Raw genomic sequence first — 25,035 nt, 5'->3', positions numbered from 1 at the left:
CCTGTTCAGCTTCATCTTGAAATCTCCAGGGACAGGGCATCCACCACAGCTCTGGGTAACCTGTGCCAATGCCTCACTACCCTTATTGTAAAAAACTTCTTCCTTATATACAGTCCAAATCTCCCTTCTTTCAATTTGAAACCATTTCCCCTTGTGCTAATACAGCAAAATCTGTCTCCTTTCTTACAAGGCCAGCTCCCTTTTAGATACTGAAAGGCTGCTCTCATGTCACATCAGAACCTTCTCTTTGGGTTGCTCCATCTTTCTCAGCCTGTTCTCATAGGAGAGGTGCTGGTTATCTCATATCACCTCCTTCGCTACCTTAGCATAGCTACCAGGATATTCCCCTGCACAGAGGTGAGGCTGACAGGTTGGTAGTTCCCTGGATCATCCTTTCTACCCTTCTTAAAAATGGGTGCAACATTGCCATTTTTCCAGTTAGCAGGAAATTGACTTGACCACCGTGACTTTTCAAATATCATTGAGAGCAGCTTGGTGACTGTTTCAGCCAAATTCCTTAGGACTCTGGCATGCATTTCATTGATACCTGTAAACTTAGTGACATTCAGGTTCCTCAGATGGTCACAAAACCAATCTTTGCTTACAGCAGGAAGGGGGTCACTCCCTGAGATCCTACCTTCTAAACCATCACTTAAAGACTGTGTGTAGACCAGTTGCCTGAGGCAAAAAAGATGTTGAGTACTTCTGCCTTCTGCTTGTCTGTTGTCGCCAGCCTGCCTGACTTGTTCACTAGGATGGTTCACACTCCTGGACTTCCTTTACCAGTTGATGTGCCTACAGAAGCCATACCCCTTGCCAACTCCAGTTCCTTTTGGGCCTTATTCTTCCTGACCCATCCCTACACAGCCCAGCAGCACCTCTACTCTCCACCCAGGGTACCTGTGGACTGCCTGTACATTTCCTTCTTGCTGTCCAGTTTGACCAGCAGGTTCTGGTTCAGCCATGCCATTCTCTTGCCTTCCTTTATTTAAAGCTCCACCAGTTCTGCTCTACGCCCTTGTCCTTGACAGATTTCCAGGGGGTTCTGTTGACTAATTACCTGAAAAGCTGGAAGTTGGCTTTCCTAAAATTAAACTTCCTGATTTTACCCTTTGCCTGTCTAATATCCGTTAAGAGTGTGAACTCCACCACTGTATGGTCACTACAGCCCCTGCAGCCTTCAATCTTGATGTCACCCATCAGTTCACTCATATTGGTGAGCAGCAGGTCCAGCATTGCATCCCCTCTGGTTGGGCTATTACCCGGCTCAGGAAGTTGTCCTCAATACATTCCAGGAGCATTGTGGATCACTCACAGCTCACAGCTATGTTCCCAGCAGAGGTCAGGGTGGTTGAAGTCTCCCAACAGGGCGACAGCCTGCAAACACAACGCCTGCTGAAGCTGGAGGAGGAAGGCTTCACCAACAAGCTCCACTTGATCAGGCATCCTGTTGTGGACCCCCAAACCACAAGTCTCCCTTTGTTGCTTCTGTCTCTGTCACCCACAGGCTTTCCACTTGCTCGTGGTCGTTCTTAAGGGACAGCTCTTCACACTCTATTCCTCCCTTGATGTAGAGGGCAGCACTTTCTCCCCTCCTTCCTCACCAGTCTCTTCCGAGCAGCTTGCAGCCATCAGTCATGGGAATCATCCCAATGGGTCTTGGTGACAGCAACTATGTCATGGTTTTCCAGTAGCATGGTGGCTTCCAACTCCTGCTGTTTATTTCCCAAGCTGTGTGTGTTGGTGTAGAGATACTTCAGCTGGGCAGCTGGTCTTGTCATCTTCCTGGAGGATAAATCCTTAATTCTTTTGAAGTATTTACCATTAGTCTTCCTGTTGCCTTCATCATCATAAGGTTTCAAGTGTGCAGCAGGGTTAGGGCCCCCACTACCACCTAACTCTGTCCCTCTAACTCAGCTATGCTGTTCCACTCCTTGTTATCTTCCCTTGCAAACCCATTGTAAAGCTCTTGCAGCCACCATGCAGCAGCAGATGGTTTTGCACTGTCTGCTGTTGTTAATTGTCAGGTAACTTTATCCAAATATATCTACAGCTAATAAATAGAATCTTAGAATTAACCCCTTAAATACTTTAACCAGGGTAGGGGGAGAACTGGTTCATTAGTTAAAAGATGAAACCAAATCCATATTTTTATAAAGAACTGTTAAAGGGGAACAACCTAACACAGGTCCTTCGCTACCCTGAAAAATCTGAGAGTGTGATCCCAGTGACTCAGTGCTGAGCCAAGGAAAAGCAGATTGAAATCTGTAAAAGAATTCAGTAAACCATATGAACAGCAAAGGGCAAAACACTCTTAGTTAATATTTTCCGTCTTATGGATTCTAGGAATACATAAAACTGAGAGGAGGGAATAAAGTCATGAAATGGAGCAGCACGTTGCTTGAACTCTCATCAAGACAAATTAGGAAATAAAGCAGGAGCTGAAAAAATTCCTACCTTCCACATCCCTGTGTGTCACTGCTCTCCTAATCAGGCACGCATACATCAGGAAGCTGTGGAATGTCATTGCTGCCACTTGCTCCTCAACCCTAGCACATCAGGTGGTCACCCAACTATTCAACAGGGGCCTCTTCCACAGGACCCCTTTGTGCCACAGCCATTGGCACGGTGACTAGCACTTGCTTGCATGTAAAACAATAGCAGAAACGCTTGATTAAAAAATATTTTATTAGGAGTACAGTGTACCTGCAATGTACTTTATAAGGCATTTTCTATAAATGACTATTTCTACTATATATATATCTGGGTGTCCTGCTCATATTTTTCAATACATTAGTAATGTAATGAATAACACCTTTTAAAAAAAAAAAACCTACATCTCTTTATTTAGTACATAAATGTTCAAGCAGTACAACAAGTAGCTTTGAGAGAGGTTTTAATTGCTGTAAAGCAGTTTTAAAAGTTCAGTTATCACTATTTCCCCTTTTTCCCCAATGAGCAATGTTTTAAAGCATTCCTTCTTAATAAACCAAATCTGACCGATGACGCCATTATGACCGCTTATTTTTCTCATTTCACTTATTGTCCCAGACCTTCCTGCAATGTACATACATCTCATTTTTGAACCACTCAGTCTCTGAAAACAGCACTTCTACGGTACGCCACAGCAACGGAGACCAGTTTCATGTTTCTCCACATACATGTGTACCTGCCTGCTTTCATTAGAGGAACACAAACCACTGCCTCACTAACCACTGCAGCACTTCTAACTCCATAGCCACGGGCCGACCTTACTGAAGGTTTTGCTGGAGGTGAAACTTGCATTTGGAAACAAATACGGAAAAAAACACGAACTCTATCATTCAAAGATCCACACACAATTACACTCAGTATTTGGGCAGGAGTATGGGCTGTTTGTACGTGTAAGGAGAAAGCACTTCAAGTTTCCTGGTTATTAAAACCTGTGGGGACTTTTTTATAATTTATGATGGGGGAAACATGGCAGATTTACCTGGGCAGATAGCTTATGGCACTTACGTTACAAGACCAGTGAATATTTAAAAACTAACACATACTGCATTCCATGACCAACTTTTACCATAACTGTGCCTTAAACATTTATTACAACATTGTGATAAATAATATACACACCGTATCTCTTAAAATACCTTAGAAACCATACCTCAAGAATAGGGAGCCAGCTTCCCTATACATTATCCTACACCGTGTCCCTACCCTGTGGTTTTTTTTTTCAATCTAAAGACAAATCTGTAAAACTGGATAACTACAGTAAGCAGCCTACGCTATTACACAATTAATGCAGTATTGGCATTAGACTTGCATAAATCTTACACGCCAGCAAACTTGTGTAAGTGACAGGCATACCATACATTCCCATCTTTGAGCTTGCTTGGGGCATTCGCAAGGGTGCTTGGTGCTGGGTCTCTTCACCAGGTCCCCATCACATCTACCATTTCCCAGGAATTGATGTTCCACACTCATACCAGCGCACGTAGTTGATGTGAGTCTCCCCACCTATTTTTCCAAACTTGACAGGTTCCTGACGAACTGCCCTGAAAAATCCTAGAACAGAGAATGGAGTTTGTTTGCAGGAAGCCATTAGAAAGTACTTTCTTCTGAGCTCCCATGGAGCTTGAATATGATCCCATTAATGGCTAACAATACGCCACAGCCATCATTCCTTTCCTGCATTTCAGGTGAAACATACACACCATTAACTCTGGTTTGAATTGTCTTGCCACAACCAGGGAGTAACAGCAGCAACGTACGCCTGCTCTTCCCTCTGCTCCTGTCATGTACTAGAAACACAAGTTGCAGGTTGGTCTTTCACTTTCTTTTTTGTTGGTGGATTGCATTTGTATTTGTTTAGGTTTTCAAGCTAAAAATGAATGCAGTTTATAAATCCAGCCAGCTAAATCCAGTAGCTGGAAACAGATTGGCTTTACCTACCTCATAAGTTTATTTCACATTTATAAAATCTTCTTTAATAAGTGAATCTGATACAATTGAGAGGGCAGCTGTACTGGCAATGCTGAACTGAACTTAGACAATTCCTTATTCAAACAAAACTCCTTTACAAGTGTGGAACACTGACTGGGGGAGAAGTAAAGCCTAACCCTCACCCTAACCTACACCTACCACAATGCATTCATGCGCTTTGGCGAGACGTTTTACAAACAAAGCACTAAATACGTGAAGGTCTGGTCAGTACCATCTTGAAAGCTATTCTGACTTTTTTTCTCATCAAAATACTCCATTACTCATTCGGCGCGCACACCTGTATCAATACAGACGATGTTCTTACAAGAGGGTGGAACGCATTGCAGTGGTAATGCTGCAAACAAGCAAGGCGGAGGCTCAGCTGACAGAACTTGCTTACACTTGAGCCTGGGGAACGTTAAAAAATAGGCAGGGCTGCCTGTAGGACATCCACACCCCGTCCCCTTAGACCAGACCAGCATTTTGGGCACCCACCTTGAATTAGTGTATTCAGAATTACTGCAGCATGAATTATATTTTCCAGTAATAACTCTTTAGTTTCTCATTAGCACTAAACAGAGCTGTTTGATGCTCAAGTGATGATTTATGACATTTAAAATTAACCTTGCTAGTTTCAGCATAACACTTCATGCCGCTATGCAAACTGAAAATTGCAGTTGGGTTTAAATATGCAATACCAAGTGTGAATAACCTGTTGGAATGTTTTAAACAGGAGGGAGGCTGTTTACTACCTCACAGAACCTGAGCCATAATGGTCTTTATTAAGTAAGTCATGGCTCATCTTAGAATGATAGAATCACAGAACAACTTGGGTTGGAAGTGACCTTAAAGTCCACACAGTTCCAACCTCCCTGCTGTAGGCAGGGCTGCCACTCACCAGCTCAGGCTGCCCCATCCAGCCTGGCCTTGAATGCCTCCAGGGATAGAGCACCCATAGCTTCTCAGGGCAGCCTGTGCCACAGCCTCACCACACTCTCAATGAAAAATTTCCCCATGACATCTAATCCGTATCTCTACTCTTATAGTTTAAAACCATTCCCCCTTGTCCTTCCCAGGTAAAAAGTTGATTTCCCTCCTGCTGATAAGCTCCTTTTAAGTACTGGAAGGTCACAATGAGGCCTTCCCAAAGCATTCTCTTCCCCAGACTGAACAAGCCCTGCTCCCTCAGCCTGTCTTTGCAGGAGAGGTGCTCCAGCCCTCTGATCATTTTCATGGTCCTCTTCAGTACACAAGTCTAACAGCTCCACATCTTTCTTGTGCCTGGTGCCCCAGACCTGGATGCAGTATTCCAGCTGGGGCCTCATGAGGACAGAGGAGAGAGGGACAATCCTCTCCCTCACCATGCAACCCAGGATACAGTTGGCCTTCTAGGCTGCAAGAGCACGCTGCTGGCTCACATAAAGTTTTTTAACCACAATTTTTAATCACAATTTTCATCTTCAGCAATTTCTCATCTCTTCTGCCTGCAGAGCCGACAGCCCTTGTTCATTGCCCACCCTGGCAGTGGGCCCTCAATTTACTGGCAAGAAAAAGAAACAGACAAACAAAGGAACTGCCAAGGACTGTTGCAGTGACATTCTTAAGGAATTACCGTCTTTGACTGGTAGATCATCTTGCTGTCCTGTCCTTCCATCTAAGAACGAGTCTACAAATTGGCAGTGATCTTCTCCATGGCCCCTCTGGTCTCCTATGTTATAGAATTTTCCTGAAAGGAAATAAGCAGCAAAGTTGAAAATCCATGTCCCATTTAGTGAAGGCTGAAGCCACCCACCAGAGATTGATACTCTTAGCTCTGTAGGGAAGCCAAAGCGAATGCAACCATTCTTTACCTCTCTGGATCTGCTGCTGTAATTAGAGCATTAAGTGCGTAGTGCAAGCGCAGCACTCATGGCTGTTGACAGCAGCACCCCACTCTGCCAAAATCCATGCCTGGACATACTTTTCCCCTCCTTAACTTTCATACAGTAAGCAAAATTCTGTTACTACCTAGAACCTCATTCTGATTGTATAAAAAAATGAGATAAGTTTTGCTAGCAATGTTAATAGAAGGCTCCCTGTTGGGAAGTCCTGAGAATATTTGAAGAAGTCTTTATAGCCCACCTCATGACACATGCAAACCCTGTTCTAAAACTTTACAGCTTGTACGTGCAAGTGATATCCCTTAACTCATATATGATCCCGGTGTAGTAAATACTTATTCAGGACGTGAAATGCACCCATATAGTTCCTTGCAGGGCTGTTTAACAGGACCCTTGACTGTGACAGAGCAGAAAAGAAGATCGTAAGTACCAAACAGTGTGTGCTGACATTACAGGCTGTCCTTAACCTGTTGAGGACTCCCAGTGAAGGAATTTTGACAGTGGTTTTTTACTTATTGATATGATTTGCAAGAAGATTTGCAAAGTTCTGTTCAAAAGATGGAGGAAAACGTGTCGTCTTCACTTCCAAGGCCTAGACAGGAAACATCTTCAGATAAGATCAGCATTTTGTCTGATCTTTCACAGCATTTCGTGACACATCCAGCCTCAGGCTGTGACTTTGAAAGCAAAGTTGACAACTAAGGCTCAGTGCTTGGGTATAAGCTAAGCACAATGTCCAGTTGTTCATTAGATGTTGGGTCTCCTGTGGCTCTGAATATGCGCCCACCTGGCTGTGTGACAGGTGGTGAGGTAGCTCATACTACTCCCTAAAGTTCAATTAATAACTAGCAGCCTACCAATAAATTCACTCTTTCTCATGTTTCTGTGGTCTGATCAATACTTTGCCAAAAATTCTCACCTCCACTTGACGGTCTAGGTTTAGAAAATAATTTATTACTGTCTAGCTTTGGCTGCAAGCATATTTTTTCCCATGTGAGAATTGGTCAGTGGGAGTTCCTCTTGGTAAATTTTTGATCTGAAGTTGAGAACATTCAGGCTGCCCAAAACTGCATGGTTGTTTTTCTTGTTTTGCCTTCTCTTTCCGTGGCTGTTGAACATCACACATAGAATTTATCTTTTTCTCATGCCCAATAAATGCTTTTTTTTAGGTGGCCTGATTTTCTGGAATGCTTACTGTGACTGCTCTGGAGGACTGTTAAATGAGATCAGCAGTAGATGGTGCTTTATAGAACAGTCCTGGCACGTGTAACATGGATCAGCTTTTCTTCACTAGGGACAGAATAAAGCAGATACCTTACGGCTAACCAAAGAACAGTAACTTTCAGATACACACCGTCTTCTAGTCCACATCATAACTCATGCACAATTCAAACAACTGCCATACATCGCTCAACAGCATTCTTGGTGACTATGAATTAAATTATGCAGTCCAATTCCTCGATAAATGAACACTCTTTAAACATTTTGCTAACAAAAGACTGCTAGATTTGTCTTTCACTTTTGGGGATAGTAATTCTGGCATAATTTTTTTCTCAGAGCTCCCTTGTGATGCTCTTAAGAAAATTAAATACTATTTTTATTCTACACATTGTGATTTCTGCAACAATAGAAGTACAAATTCATGCTAAAAACAAGCGTGCAGAGGTTCAGTTTTTGGTGGCCTTATGCAATGGTGTATGCACAATGCACCCAAATATCAAGATCATTTTGCTGCTTCAACAGCAAAGCTTTGGGAGATACTTTCAACATAATGTTGAATAAAGACCTTTTGCTCCTGGCACACTGCAGAGCTGGCAGTTCTAGCAGATACACTTCTCCTGGGCTTGGGAACATGACAGGACAGGGTATGACAATAAAAAGCAGAACAGAGTTTGGCTTCAGATTGGAAATTATCCCTCTGAAATATGGAGGCCATGCCATGACAGCCTCACCTAGGAGATAGGTGGGAAAAAAATCACAGAACAGATTTCCTCCTACATAAACATTTCAGTTCCTTCAAATATTGTGACAAGTGGTCAACACTGTTCATAAGAATTCAAGTGCAAGAACCAAGCTTAGCAAGTATAATGAATACAATGTGGCTGTCATGGTCTTTCCCCAGCCAAGTTAAATCGCCATCCTTCCAGCAAGAACAAAACCAATCTAACAAAAATAGGAAAATGGGCTCCTGACATGTTACACTTTTATTCTAAGATTGAAGTAGCTTTCATTGCAGTGTTAATTCTCTTGATTTAGAGCTATAGCATAGTCCTGCTAAATTAGCACTGCCATTTCCTCTATTGGCTGGTTGTGTGATACACTACGCCTCATTGCCAGCTTCTGTCATTTGATCACAGCTGGTTAGTGCAGCAACAGCTGAATGAAAGATACCTCTGTTCAAAATCATCTTTTTATTCACATAATTGCCAAGGTATTACTTACGCATGAGGTACTGTACTTAGTATAAATGACTGGGCTTTCCTTCTTTGTCTGCTCATGGGGAAACAGTGATGGCAGCTTAATGTTACTTTGGCACAGGCTATCTTATGGTCCCTGTTCTCCTTTTCATTCCCTGTTACCACACACAGAGACCACTGAACCATGCTGTTGTGAGTTGCTGAGCTCAGAGATAGGGCAGTGTTAGGTTATGGAGGATGATCCAATCAGTCTCTCCTAGCTAACTCAGTTCAACATGATAAACATACTGTCTGCCTAACTTACACCCTGAGACATTAGCCATGTATGGGTTTTTTACATTCTTTGTGCTCTGGATCCTATACTAAAGCCATAATAATGGAGACATTAAGAAAAGACTTCATACAGAAGGAAACCAGGAACTTTGAAAGGATTATTAATTAAAATATCTCCAGATACACCTTTTGCAATCTCCATGAGAAACAAAGTTCTGCTTAACTATCAATCAAATGAAAACCAATACTACAGACTTCTTCTCTAGTTCAGACACTGGACATGTCACTTGATTCAGGTCTGAACTACCTCATTTGCTAATGACTGTGGGACACTGAATAGAACCTGAGAAACTAAGGACAGGAGGCTGCTGTTAGTAATAAAGCATAACATCAGAAAAAGGAGGATAACAACAAGAGATCAAAACCAAAAATGGGCAATGTGAAAACAAAAATGTCAAAGCAGGTGAGAGAAATTTGTCCACTAGAGTTGAAGTAATGTACTTATAAGTCCCATAGTAATAAAAGAACAAGAAGTTTATAAAATGGAATGGGAATGAACGCACTCTAACCCTGATCTAAAATTAGGCCCTGATCCTCTGCTAAGAACTGTTACAGGTTATGATTTAAACACAGATTTACTGCCATTATAGCATAAGCTAATGACTGTCAGACATCTGTTATTTATCAGTTTTCTGTAAGATCCCCCACGATACCAACAGGTGCTGTAAATCAGACAATGATTGTGGAGAAGTAACACTTGAGTCTGAAAACTCAGTATCAAACAATGACTACTGAGCACAAGCAGACTATTATTTATGATCAATCTGTCTAGGGACTACATTAATCATACTTAATCACACTTCAACAGTGCCCATCTTGTTAAGCCTCTTAGTTCTTCGTATTTTTGAAGGGTTTATAATGTGAACAACACTGATTTATCTTACCTGTAAGTGAATCGCTGAGGTATATCTTGTATCTTAACGAATTACACAGCTGCACACCTACAAACTTCTTATACCAGGTCCTTTTCACATACTGTTTCCCTTTGCATTCTGAGTAAGAGTCAGAATTGAATGGGATTTCAGTCCAGATAGCATCCTTTCCCACTGCATGAGAGAAATAAAGATACTAAAGTATGGCAGTTTATATAAAATCATATATGACAAATATATTCTAATAAATAGAAATCTTGATGGAGCAGAAAGCACTTTGAAATATTCTAGTATCACCTGTCACCTGCATTTTGAGCATGAAAGCTATGTCAGGGAAGCACTGAGTGCTCAGCTATGACTGATGCAGTGAACTGCTTCCGCTTTCTGTGTCAGAGAAGCTAGTTGGGAGCTCTCACTTATTAGGGGAACACTGTCCTTCTGTTGCCAAAATTTCATTTACAATGTATGTGATGCAGTCATTGTTTCTATGTGGAATCAAGACAGGAACGTCAACTTGCAGCAAAACGTGTGATTAAAAAATACATAAAAGTGTCATGAATCATGTGACAAAAAAAATAAATGCTGTCAATTTTGTCAGTGTTGTCCATTACAAATGCAGAAAGAGCTCAATTTGCATGAACGGGTCTCTGTTCTTCAAAAGCTCAGTCCACCTCCTGCTGAAGACAGCAAGTCTTACAAGTGGCGTAAAGCGGAGGTGGAGCAGCCCTTCAGAAGCAGGAATTTTTAAAAAAACATAATGGCAGATAAATAATATCCTCCAAGCTGTGTTCTGTTAAGTCACTTAAAAAGTGTGAAATAGCTTATTCATTTTGAAGAGTCTTTCCTTTGAATTAATGACAAAACTGAGAAAATATGAGGCCTTCTTTGGCTCATCTGTGTACATTGGTTTGAAGCCATCCCAGCTGCCATGGGAGCATCACATCACACTGATTGCATTCTGCTCAGGTAAACAAGCAGCCTGGCATGTATTCTGGACAAGGAATATGGATGGAAAGAATTAATTCAAGTGCAAAAGCTATTTGATTCCATAGCTCATTTAACTGGTACAGTACAGAAACTCCACCACCATCCCCCTTAAAATTACACTATTTCTGAAAAAATTCCTGATCAGAAGACAGAATAATTTATACAAGGCTTACTTGAAATAGGCTCACTCACTCTTGGGTCCGCTGTGGAAATAAGACAAACATTCAATCAGACATTGTAAAATTAGCATTCCCATTATTATACCAATGGAAAAGCATTGTCAAGTGATTTTCTACTGTTGACACAGGCTGCATGTGGTGAAATAGAAAGTGTTTTGGAAGCAAAGTTTACTTTCATATTGAATTTAAAAAAGAAACGTCACTGTGTGAAACTACAGCATCAATGTTCTTTTGTTCTTTTAAAAATTTTACTTATGGGACTTTGTGTTCAAACCAGGTTCTAGTGAAAACAGGAATTTAAACCTGTAAAATTCAATTCTACTGCACTTTTTTTTTTTTTTTTTTTTAATTTCAGTTTGTATACTGAAATAAAAGAAAAAACCCACTTCTGTTACACTTGCTACTCACGACTTGGCTATGATCTCCCAAAATGTGAGAAATGGATGTGTGCAATTAAGACAAAATAAAATGTAATGCTTCATTTGGCCAAGCTAAATAGGAGACAGAACATAAGCCTTGTCATTTGTGAAAACTGCACCTGGCATAAACATTAATTCAGTTTTGACAATCTAGGACTACAAGGAGTGTATTCATGGTTTTAAATACGTGTGGCTTAGTCTGAGATCCTCCCTGCCTAATCCCTTGCTCAACTGAAACTCTCATCCATCAGTGAGCATTAGACCAGGACTATTATGTTATTACACCTGGCTCAAAATACAGATTAAGAAAGTCCTTTTGAAGAGGTTGAACCCATTTTTTTATTTATATGGTCCTTAAATACTATCAAACAGAAACTACTTCTACACAGAAGAAGACCCCTAGCTTGTACAGAATCATTTAATGTCTACTGGAGTTAGCCTTACTGGGAGTTGAAATACAGAAAACAAGACAATCTCTGATTCTCACCTTTAAGTCAGACAAGAGTTAAGCTTGAGAATGAGACAGTGTTCAAAACAGATTTGTGTATACCTCTTCAGTGTTTTCACAAGAGAGTAAACAGGGTGGGAGAAGACATACTGGGACACCAACTGTTCCAACTATTACTGCTTGATCATTTTTTCACCCTTAAGATATCACTATTTATGACACAACAGCATTTTGAACAGGTAGCAAGTTGTGTATAAACACAGTAGCCCAAAGGAAAACTTTATGTCCCCATTTAGAATATACTAATGAGTTTGATAACTATAAAAATACCACAAACACTGATCTTAAAACACTGAGCATTCTTTAAAGTTTGTTTCTTCATGGGAAACACCAGATCTCTGTGTTCCTGCCTTTTTTCTCTTCAGTATGACCATCTTATGCCCTCGCCTTCTAGCCACTACTAATGCTGAGTAGCAAAAAGCCAATCTGGAGATCAGAAAGAGCAAGATCAAACTCACAAAATGAAGTAAGAGAACCTTTCATGTATCTCAAACAAATGGATTAAAGTTGGTTCACAAACATGGATAATAAAATTACAGTCAAACCTTTGGAAGTCTGTACCTGATTCAGTACTGAAAGCCACAACATTGCTACTCGGACCTTCACCAAGGGGGTTTCTAGGTTTCACATGGAATTCGTAACTGGAGAATAAAAAAAGCATCTGAATTAAAATTTTGCCTACCAACCATTTTCTCATATTCTGGAGCAAGCAAACTGCCAACATACACCTTGGTGCTATTCATTTCTTAGGGAACCCAAGGGCGTTGTTTCTTGCTTAGAAAACAGTGAAGTGTTCTTTGTCCTAACTGTTCAAAGCCTCTCTGAACATGCATTTTACCAACCCTTTCCATAATTCTTTGCACAAATATTAGTAATGTTTGATTTAATGCACCACTGGTTTAAGTCTCCTCTAGCATGTGCAGTTTCAGTTCTGGCAAAAGGAGCAGTTTAAGTGAGGTCAGAAACCATTTCATAGGGAGAGATTGAGTAAAGTACACTTCTATATATTTGCTCATTTTTAATTCATAAGAACACAAATCCAATGCAATATCTCCCAGTCTCACCACCTCCAACAGATAAGGCCATTGTTGAAATGCAAGGTGAGGATCGGTCACTTAAATACATGTCAACAGCAAATATAGGAAATAATAGGAACATATTGTGCAGCGTCACCTTAAATTTTCACAGTATCACCTTGAAACACCAGTCTATACTGCAGTTATCTCATGATTTCTCTTCCACATAGCTCTGCTGGGAACCAACCAAATGCTAATTCAGAAACTCAGCTGACATTCAGTGAGATGCTGTGGGTAAACAGCGATTCAAAGTTAGCCGCAAGACTAAAAATGATGCACAGAAGACACCAGCCAGATGAGGCAGAAAAGAGGGCTACAGAGTGGAGACTAGACGTGGCTATGATCTTACCTCTCCGGGCTGCAGGCTGGCAGCACCAGGGAATTTCTCACTGCTCAGCAGCAGCTCAGTTTCTCACCCAGTACCTGTGCTTACCTCTAGGAGCTCTGTGCCAAAGAACTGTGATCAGAAGCGTGTCTACACCAGTCAAAAGCACCCTTCTCATGCCTTCCCCTTGACTTAGAAGCCATAATCTACCCTGTGCATGTCAGTCAGTTACAGATATTTTTCATATGCTCTGGGTGCTTGCATAGTGAACTTCTTTTAATAAATAACATTTTTTTTTTATCAGCTAGAGAGATGCACAAGACACAAGGGGGTTAATAGACTAATGGCCCTAATGGACTAAACACAGAACAAAATGAGAATCCCAGAATTGGGACTGAGCTTATGGTGTGATAGAGTTTACAAATCTGACTGTAAGTTTAAAGTCACGGTGTGTCTCTTCATAGAAAACCAAATGAAATCTCCCTTTTTGCGCATCAGGTGGAAGATCGGAAAAGTTGGAGAGGGACTCGTTATCAGGGATGTACTGATAGGAAAAGCGGTAATGGTTTTGAACTAAAAGAGGTTGGAACCTGATTAGACATTAGGAAGAAATAATTAGCTCAGAGGGTAGTGTGGCCCTGGAACTGACAGCCCAGACAAGTTGCGGATGCCTCATTCCTGGAAGTGCACAAGGCCAGGCTGAATGGGGCTCTTGTCTGTCCAATCTAGTGGGAGACATCCCTGCCCACGGCAGAGGGATTGGAACTACTCAATTTTTAATGTCCCTTCCAAACTAAGCTATTCTAAGATTCTATGAATATAAAAATGTGTAAAAATATGGGTGCTTACTTGCTGCAATCTTATGCATTTCAGCACAAGCTACAGCTACAAGTCTGGGGAGAATTACTTAGAGGTTCAAGAAGGTATGTAGGGCAAAGTTAAGAAAGGCAAATAGGAAAGCTGTATAATGATTATCCCATGCCTATATCATAGCTAGATTTGATATTTATGAGAAACTGCAGTCTTTATTCCATCTTTATATCTGTGCACCCGTGATGCCAAATATTTTGCTACCTAATATACGTAGCAACCTAGCTCTCTCACACCTCTAACCTCTTTAAGACTGATGTCTTAGACACTTGGGAGAGGACTAGGCCTCCCAAATCCTTCCAAACTGCATAAGACAATAAAAGTCATTGTACAGATTAAATGGACTTGACTCAACAGTAATTACTGTGCAGAGCACATTTTTCCACCATAGGAAATCACTATTCCACATGGAACCTTGGCAGATGTAACTGTTCCTGCATTTTTCAAATCATGCAAAAGGAGAAGATGGAAGACTGCAGAACAGAGAATATCTGAAGAAAGGTTTTCATCATAATGCTGAGGACTGGAGGAGTAGAGTCCAGTCCTGGGATATAAGGTCAACAGGTTGTGAGGTGCCTGTGGTTAAATAACAATCATGCAGGACTGTTTCAATGTACTGAGCTTCTCTTTCTCTGGAGAATGTGCCAGAGTTGCTGTGTCACCACACATAACAAACAAAACTAGGTTAACAGCAGGAAACATTTCCTTCAGCAAATGATGCTTAGCTTGTTTGAGGAGTCTCTCTCTTAACCAGGCTAGGAGAAGGGCCAAGAGAAAAGAGAAGTGCTTACAAGTGACTGTGGCATCAACAGAAATTTAGTAAAAAAAAAAAAAAAAAAAAGTCAGTTTTGTGATAAATAGTACAAAAAAAAAACACAAAAAAACAAAAAAACAAACCCTCAAGGCCTTTTCTGTAGGTTTCTTTTTTTTTCCTCCCTATTACCTTCAAATTCCTATCCTAACAGCATTGCAGGTTTCACTGTAGTTCTCATCTTTTGACCCTTGCTGTTAACAAAAACTTATCTATATGCATCAGGAAATTTTTCTCTTCTATGTCGTTAGCACATTTTGGCTAAGTGCAATACCACCTAGATAATGATAATGACATGAGCAGGTGGTATGGATATTACTATAAACTTTCAAAAAGGTTCTGGCTTCCAGTTGGGATTATTTAGCCTAGAGAAGATAAGGCTCTGTGCAGACCTTACAATGGAGGCTTTTCAATATTATAATGGAGGCCTTCCAAGGTGGAGGCCTTCCAATATTTAGAGGGGGAAAACTAGGGGAGGGATTTGTTATGAGATAGTGTAGTGACAGGACAAAGGGTAATGATTTAAATGCATTATTTAGATTGAGATTACTATTAAGAAGAAATTCTTAAACACGAGGATGGTGTGGCACTGAAGCAGGTTGCCCAGAGAAGTGGTCATCCGTGGAAGTGTTGGATGGGGCTTTGGGCAAACCTGGTTGAGTGGGCGGTATCTCTGCCCAGAGCAGGGGGCTGGAGCCAGATGATATATAGGATCCCTTCTAACCTAAAACATTCTATGATTCTACTGTTCAGTAGAGGTATGAAGACTTACTTGGCATGGCCTTTGAGTAAATTAATTATGACTTTTTTTTTTCTTTCATACCTTTAAACATGAAAAAAACAAACAAAAAAAAACCCAGAACAGTATATCCTACATATATGCTACACATTTTATCTTTACTTCATGGTTTTTGTTTTCTCTCGCTCTCTTTTTTTTTTTTTTTTTTTTTTTTGGTGTTCTTATGTGTATTTATTTTTATTAGGTTTTATTTCTGCATTTATATTTCCTCAAGAAACATTATGGTTGGAAACATGCTTTACTTTACCTAGGGATACAATCTAAACCAAAAGTCCAAAAAGACCCCTCCAAATGTACTTAAAAAGAAGAAAAGTATATTTGAAATTATCAAACTACTCAATCAGAGAAAAGATCAGAACCTTTTCCTGTGGAATGCAAGCATCACAGCCTTTTTGTTTATTATTAATATTTTTTGGAATAAAATCTATCACCAATAGACTGAGGGGACACACCCCCCATTTTAATGACTATCTGAATTTCCCCAGGGTTACTTTGGCACATCTCTGACTAACACAGCAGAACTGCAGTCTTCATATTTTCCTTTATTACCTTCCAATTACTGCCAATACAAACATGCATGAGAACTTGTTTTCAACAATATTCAGACTCTTTTTTGAAAGCTTGTATAGTAATTAGTTCTGCAAAGTTTCCTGGACACTAGTGACATATTCTATGAACCTAGCTGCCCTTAAACAAACCCCCACAATGAAAGAAAAAATATACATTTAATTTAAAAAAAAAATATTTCAAGATAGGGCAAAGATAAACAAAAATGACATATTTTGGCAGGAGAACCAGCAGAAACAGGAAAGTAAAAATGAAACCAGATCAGATGATATGGAGACTTAGAAAAATTAGATCAATTTTAAGCAGTTAAAAAACTGTTAAAAAAAACATAAAGGCAAAATTCCTTTGGAAATGAGAAAGTAAAAGCAAAAAAAAAAAACAAAAACAAAAAAAACAACCAACCAACAAACAAACAAAACAAAACCCAAAACAAACCAAACCAAACCCAAAAAAACCCAAACAAACCAAAACCCAAACGAAAACCCCAACATCTGTTTTTAATATTTTAGGTTAGGAAAGATCCATTAAAAAGTGAAGCTGATCTTAATGATGGAGATAATGAAGTTGAACACCATCATTACTATGCATGAGACAAAATGAAGGAATCAAAAATCATACTAAGCCCATTTCTATGTCAGGTCCCTCTAGGCTGATTACAAGCAAACATCTCAAGGAAATGCTGAAAAATCTGAATAATTAGCTTACTTTCTAGATGCTCACTTGGCAGATCTTGCTTGACTATTATCATAGGAGAAATTACTGCAGTACTTTCTTTGTTTAAGGGCAGTGTAAAATTAAGACAGACAAAAAGCACAAAGAATGGGCTTCTGGGTATGCCAGTGAAAATAAGAGTTCCTGTGGGGGCAGTCTTATAAACAAACTCAAATATATGAGATCTGTATGACAAGTTAGATGGAATGTTAAAGGTCTCCTCAAATGACTGCTTGGAAAACAGACTGAAATTGTTTTGACCAAAATGATAAATCTTGTGGTTTGGCTTTGGATGTTTTCCAAGTAAAGAAGATGGTGCACTTCTCAAAAACCTGCTCTCAGCATAAAAACTGTGAATTTTCCATCTGGGGGGCAAATATTAAGCTGACAACATAGTTCATACTAGAACATTCTTTTCTCTCTTTTCTTTGCTAAGAAATAATTGATAACATACAAAACATACAAAAATATCTCAGCCTGCATTAAAGAATATGAGCAAAGTTAAGATTAATAAGATCAGAAATTACTCGCATAAGAAGAAATTGTACAATAATTCAGGTTGGAATGGAGGTCTGAAGGTCTATCTGATCCAGGCCTCTTTTCATTACAGAGCCAACTTAAAAGCTACGTAAGGTTGCTCAGAGGTTCACAAACAAGCTCACAGTTACTCAATGTTTGAATGAACTAGAAGAAAGAAGGATGAATGGAGTTGAGCTATTTAGCTTTGTTTAATGAGAAGGACTAATTGAAGGATAAAGATAGTAAAAGCTGCAGAAAATTTGGTGTGGGATGTGTGACAACAAACAGAGGGATGACTGAAATGTGATCTGAATCTATTCTAGAATTATTAAAAATAATGTGAAAGATAATAATAGCTACCTTCAGTATAAAGTTGTACATGTGATTATTAGCTCACAGGAGCACATCTTTAACAGAAATTCTTAAGCAGAAGACATTTGTAAAACAAGAGAAAGATTTCATCTTCGAGCACAATTAGATGAAGTGGGCCTGCAGGAAAGCTGGAGAGGGACTTTTGATAATGGCATGCAGTAACATGACAAGGATAAATGGTTTTGAACTGGAAGAGGGTAGATTTAGACTAGATATTAGAAAGAAATTCTTTACTGTGAAGGTGGTGAGACACTGACACTGGAACAGGTTGCCCAGTGAGGCTGTGGATGCCCCTATCCTGGAAGCATTCAAGGCCAGGCTAGATTGAGCTTTGAGAACCTGATCTAGAGGGAGGTGTCCCTGCCTATAGCAGAGGGTTGGAAGTAGATGATCTAAAAGGTCTCTTCCAACCCAAACCATTCTATGATTTTATGATTCCATGGTAACTCTCTGTGTAAGAATTATCCATAGTCTTTTAGCTTGCATTATGTACAACTTTTGAGATATTTCAGGTAAAAGCAAAATATTTGATGAAACTAAACAGAAATCTAGATCCAGAGTATGTGGAGTCAGATAACAGCTTAATGCCAGGAGGAGTAGCAGTTTCAAGAACTCTGACCAACCATATTATGTAAATCACAATTAATACTTTCCAGGTCGCTAAGATAAACAGCAGCTTTCTAAGATGTGATAGTGAAATACCTCAAGCATTGTGTTTGGCAAATCTCCAGGTGAAAAAGACATACTTGTCCTATAAGGAAAACTCTTTAAATAAATGCCACTGCCAGGCATGCTTTACTAAGAGAGAATGGAATAGATATAATGTCCCCTTTTTTCTGGAAAAATGTGCAGGAATCTCAATGCTCCAAGGAAATCATACCATACAGGAGTTTGTAGAAGTCTTTTTTTTAACAAGCATTTGTGTGGGAAGCAAATGACTGTGCCTCAAATTTATTTAAAGGGCATATGTCCTCACATTCTGACAGATTTTTAATTTCTACTCTGATCTCAAGTCCAGATGTGTTGTGATCAAGTCACCAAAAAGGAATAAGGTTGGCATATAAGACGAACAGGAAATATGACAAACTTCCAGAAACTTCATTTATTTAGAAACAGCTCTCATAAGTTGCTGTTTGTCTATGAAGATTCATTTTCATTTCCATATTAAGATGGTATGAATGTCTGAAAAACAAGTAGCTGATAACTGCACTGCTAATGAGAACTCCATTTCTCTTTTGGCAAAACTATTTTTTCTGGATCTAGTCACTTTTCAGGTAAATGGCCATTATAATAATCCTCCTTTTCAGAGAAATTTGTATCCTGTTTAACTTCCACTTTTATAGTTACTGACAGCTGCAACCACACAAGCAATTTTTCAAGAGAGACTGAAAGTCTCTCATTGCAACTGTCTTCCTAGCACAGTCCAAATTTCTTAAATACTCCAAGTCTGGCCATTATCTCCTCATCTGTAAAAGCTGTCTTCCTCAATAGGGGTGCCTGGCTTACTGCAGAGCTTTCCAGAGGTAGCAGTATGATCTACTTGAAAGAAGAATGCAACAGAAAAAAGGAACAGCATGATCTGTCAGGCACAGATACACTCAGTTTTTCACAGCTGCCTGCTCTGTCCCCTTTGCACTGATGATTTGTTCATGTTGCTTTGGTCCTCCTGGATGTGGACAGTTAATTCTTTAGCTTCTGGCCAGGCATTAGCATATCCTATCTGTTTTACCTCAACAGGACAAGGGGGGGCTACAGACCATTTTGTCATGTAAAGCTCCTCAAGACTAAACATCTGGAGAATTACAGGCTTGAACTGTAGTTCTGCTGCCATAGGAAGTTTCTGGTTAAAATTTACTGACAGAAACTGAGATTCAACATTCACAGTCATTCTTATTCCTTTTGGCAGTTCTCAATTTAGATCTGCCCAGATTGGATCAATCTTGAACTTTCCTCAGCTCTGGAGGCACTGAATCTTCAGAGCCGCATATGGGATTCACACAGCATCACTGATGGCTTCAGGAAAGTTGGAAAAACCAGAATCTCAAATTCAGCTCGTCAGCTTCTCCAAAGTGTTTCAGGGCCAAGAGGTTCTTTCCTAGCTAATTCACTTTCTGCTACTGAGCATCTCTTTCCATATACTTGCTAGTAGTTTTGTAAATGTTGGTCCTTTGCAAGACAGATTTCTTTTTCTCCTCCAAGTTTTTTTTCCAGCTCCACCTCTTCTACAGCTCTTTCTTTTAAAGCTAGTTATGGAAAAATCCACTTCCTGGATTTAATGTATTACTTGATGAAATTGCAGACATTTCAGGGACTCTGTTAATTACTTTATTCAGTTGTGTTTCACTGTGTGTCTCTCCCTTCTATTTTCAGTCACCTTTACCCACCTGGCCATTTACATAATCAGTGAGCAATCAGCTCCTGACAAATAGGAAACCTTTGTTGTGGACATACGTTTTTCTTTGCAACACTGACACTGTCTACATGATGCCAGTCGTCTTCAATGACTTTCTTACTTTTCCTGAACTTAATGTGCCAACAAGCCTGGATTCAAACAGCAACAGTAATAACTTCTTGTCCTTTTGAGTCTTCAAAATTAGGAAACACACATTTTAAAACTGGAATTTAATCAAGCAGAACTGCACAGAGGACTTCACCTCCTTGAAATCCTGTGGGACTGAAGGGACATGCAGTACTGCAATTCACACAAAATATTTTCAATTTCGGATGATGGCTTCCTGAATCCAGAAATACTTGCTGCCTTTCTCTTTTGAGAGTGGGAATGGGGATTATAACCATCACCTCATCAGGGTGAAGGTACTCCTTTTCATCCTAAGACATCATCTGCCAGTTGGTGCTGATCTCATATTAAGCTTATTTTAACAAAATCCACACTACAAAAGACAGCTGGTCTCCATGGTCTCTGCTCTGCTCTTGCTCCCCACACCTTCTCACAGGTACTGGCAGAACTGTTACAAATTAAAGTTAAATAAACCAGCTTATCTATTTCCCACAGTTCCTGTCCTCCTTATGACCTTTCCAAGAGTTCTAACTGGTTCTGCCTGCCTCCATCTTGCATCCTTTCTGGAAAAAAAAAACACCCCAAAACAGATGTCTGAAGATGGTTTTCAAGAATGCAACTGCCTCATTCCAAAGCAGAGATTAAAATAGAAGCGAAAGCACAAACAGCAGTGCCCACTGTCTTTCTTTAGCCGCTAGTCCAGAGATCTTTTGCTTTGCTCTCTCATCTCAGCCTCCTCATTTGTTGATGAAATGGAGGAAACTAAGGCTTGGTCTCCAGCACCAGTTGTACTGCTGACATAAATGACAGAACAACATATTGTCAATTCACCCTTTCACAAGCAGTGTGACTTTAGGAAATAACAGAATAATTTCCCTTAGGAAATAACAGATAATTGTGATTATCAGCATTTTAACCGTTTTTTGAGTTTTGGAGTCTCTCAAAGTTTTGTTGTTGCTGTTTTTTAATTTATTTATTGTTTGGTTTTGCTTAGCCTTTCTTTTCTACTTCCTTTCCTCTTCACTTTCTGCAACAGCTCCTTATTCCTCCTTCTGGAAGCTGCTGGTAAAAGTAGGTGAGTTAAAACCAGTGTGCCAGATTAATCCATGTCGCCTAAAAGTTAAAGTTTGTGATGGGTTCTGCACAGAATTTTGTGCTGTATTACAAATTTAATGATAGTAAGAGAAAAGGGGAGTGTATTTGTGATGGAAAAATATGATTACCATAGTCAAACGGTTTTACAGAAAAAAACACTTGTCATTCACTAACTTTCCAATGCAATAAATGAACAACAGAAACACAGGACACTGCTTTTCTCCCCCTCTCCCCAGACCATACATATTTTATCAGAAATTTCCTAAACGTTCCTCAGAACTGCATTATCTGTTAAAAGAAAGCAATATACGAGCATACCTTTTCCTATCAGAGCAGGATTAAAACCAATTTGCTCTAATACATTATAAATATATGCATTATTTGAAGTAACTGTTCTTACATTTATACATATAATACATTTTCATTTGAAGTAGAACTTAGCAGACAGTCTAGATTAGTTGAATTAACTTAAAAAATATTCTTATTTAATTACCTTGTGTCAGGTTTTAGGTTTTCCACAGTAGAATGAGTTTGATTTGTAGTGATAATTGACTTCTCCTTTTCACCATCAGTCGCTCCATTTTCAGTTGACACGACCTCATACTCTGCAAAATTACCGTAAAGAGAAATTTGCTGAAATAGTAGCTCTAGCTTGAGCATCTTTATTGCTCTCTCTTTTCTCATCTTTTTCTCATCTTCCACTGTCTAACAGGCTGCATGGATGTCTCATGTGAACAAGTCTGGGCATCATTATTCTAAAACAGCTAGAAAAACACCTGAAGAGTTCCAATTACACATTGATGAGTGTCTAGTCCCTCATCTTTTCTCATAATTTAGTTGAGGGACAGAGGATATTCAACATCTCACCTCTGCCAAAGGCATGCTATTGACAGAATTCTGAACAGAAAAAAGTTTAAATATCCTTTTGTCTGAATAAAGAAGAATCAAAAATGGAATTACAGTTTCTAAATGCTTAAACCTTGACGAAGCTAAGTTTTTAAGATTTCCACACTAATTTTGGTTGTGCACTTAGGGAATATGGCATTTTAGAATTTTGTTTAAATTTATTTCTGTATTTATATTACTTATAGAGGCCTATTACTTTCTCTTTATCTCACTGGTATGTACCACCAAGAGCAAGTCATGTGGTTGGGAAGAAGATAACCGTTCAACAAGTGATCTGGTTTAGTAGCTTGTGGTGGCCATGATGATGAGGAGATGGTTGGACTAGATGATCTTATAGGTCATTTCCAACCTTGTAATTCTATGATTCTACGAGTCTGTGAAACCATAGCTAAGTCCAAGACACAGTCTTTCTTTATATGCATCCCCCAATGTGATTCACAACTGCCTCATCTAATGAAAACATGGAGTATATTGCTGATTTTCCTCTCTGTTAAGAAATTCACAGCTTCTCAGGATCTTACTTTATCTTCCTAAAAATTGTCTATAATCCCAAGTTCAGCTTTGCTAACTGTAAGCTAGCATAGCAAAACATTTTCAAAGAACATGCGTAATTTAGATCTATAGCATGTTGGAATAAAGCATGTATTATACTGCAAAAATGAATAAAGGAACTACCTATGAACCCTACAAAACTACTTCCTTTCCTGTTTGTTTTTTTTCTCTCATGACACTATTAATTTTCAAGTTTTTAAGTAAATACTAGCAAGCCGTAGGGCTTTTTTTTTTTCTTCTTAATTTCTCCATACAAGTATATCCATTTGTTGTCAACATGGAAAGATAAAACATTACCTGCAATGAAACTCAGTGTTGAAAAGGAATAAAATTCTCACAAGTATTGCTGGACTTTCAGACTCTCTGTCTCTCCTAATTGTGTATGAAAATGAACGTATGCACAAATACAGAAATGAACTGATCTAATTTTGACCGTGAATATGCAGCTCTGTCTTTCTTTGCATTCTTCTTGCAAAAAGCAGGCACTGAAAACACTGTAGTAAGTTATTTAATGGTGATAAAATTAAGTGGGAGTGCAAAGCATCCCTAAAACATTGGTGTTCTAAAATTCCAAGCTTCTAAGCCAGTCATTCAGTCCCGGTAATTACATATATATACACGCACATGGGGATTTTAAATCACTTGCCATAATAGTTTCAAAAGGGTATTTTAATATCATATCTTAAAATAGTCTCAGTTATTTGGAGCATATATGGAGCAAAATTAAACTTTAAAATAGGTTTAAGAGCATGTAAGAATATCAGCATGAAGAAAAGAATTACTGCTGATACTGAAGATTTCAAACTTTCATTGCTCAAAAGTGCTCCTCTAGAAGACACCCCTGAAGAGCAGAAGACCACTGCCTGTTAAAAACAAAATCATAGACCTGCAGAAATGGATAGCTCAGATGCAAAAAACCATGTGATTTGAACTTTTAACTCATTCAAGTTGAAAAATAAAACATAAAACAATGTGTGCATAGGCATGTGCTTGCACGCACACACACAATTACTGGAATGCATTCAGCACCAGGTTGTTACTACATACAAACAATGAACCCCAGTGGATTAGAGAATATGCTGCTCTGAGGCAATACACTGAGGCAACACAACCAGACTAGCAGAACACCAGCAAAAATGTCTTGGTCCCTGACATTTGTAGCCTTTATGAAAACAACAAGGTAAGCTTGATCACTGCTCTGGTATTATTTGTCAGACCTTTCCATTACTGAAGTACAACTTTGTTTTTAGTAATAACCAAAATGATGAAAACCCTCATGCAATACATCAGCTAAAGGTCAACCAGAGCAATTCTTTCTTAAAAAAGGCTTAAAAAATTACACCACTGTTTCCACAGTTCTATCTGAAAAAAAAAAATAAAATCTGACGCCCAAATCAGAACTTTGAGAAAACATGCACAAAAATAAGAAGAGATGACAGAAAATTTGATTTGTTTGTCTAAACAAGTAATACTGTATTTGTGCCAGCATTAAATAATCACCTTTTTGAGAAAATGGGATTCATTGCCTCCTTCTCCTGAATCCAGAAAATATCTTTGGATGAATCAATAATGGAGTTATTTTTTTTGAAGTTAAAGAGACAAACTCAGTGGGAGTATTTGTAAACCACAGAGTTCAAACATTATGTGTTACACATATTGAATTTAAAAAGAATCGAAATTGTTTTTACGGGATTGTTGTTACTTCTAGAAATTAAGCTACCTAGAATGAAAACTGTTTTATCTCAGTGAAACAAAATAAATCCTATTTGTATGTTCTGCAGAAAGTTTTAATCTCCGTTCTCAGAAGAGAGAGGGTTATGCCAGGTGTCTCAGACAAGTCTTCCAGAAGAATCTCATA

At 39.1% G+C, this 25,035-nt stretch overlaps 1 protein-coding gene across 1 annotated transcript in view; it reads right to left on the bottom strand.

Annotated features, from left to right (window-relative positions):
* Nucleotides 1-3,928: 3,928 nt before the first annotated feature.
* ABI3BP (ABI family member 3 binding protein) overlaps nucleotides 3,929-25,035 on the bottom strand; it is a gene marked incomplete at both ends in the record, with an annotated part of 128,690 nt that continues 107,583 nt past the window's right edge. The window contains 6 exons of the mRNA XM_079548626.1: nucleotides 3,929-4,044; nucleotides 6,074-6,187; nucleotides 9,976-10,137; nucleotides 11,124-11,153; nucleotides 12,618-12,697; nucleotides 22,213-22,324. Coding sequence (XP_079404752.1) covers nucleotides 3,929-4,044; nucleotides 6,074-6,187; nucleotides 9,976-10,137; nucleotides 11,124-11,153; nucleotides 12,618-12,697; nucleotides 22,213-22,324 — 614 coding nt within the window. The remainder of the gene's footprint in view (nucleotides 4,045-6,073; nucleotides 6,188-9,975; nucleotides 10,138-11,123; nucleotides 11,154-12,617; nucleotides 12,698-22,212; nucleotides 22,325-25,035) is intronic.

The sequence above is a fragment of the Tetrao urogallus genome (assembly GCF_951394365.1).
Source record: "Tetrao urogallus genome assembly, chromosome: 1".
NCBI lineage: Eukaryota > Metazoa > Chordata > Aves > Galliformes > Phasianidae > Tetrao > Tetrao urogallus.
Note: the sequence above shows the minus strand (reverse complement) of the source record. Positions and strands in the feature narration are given on the sequence as shown.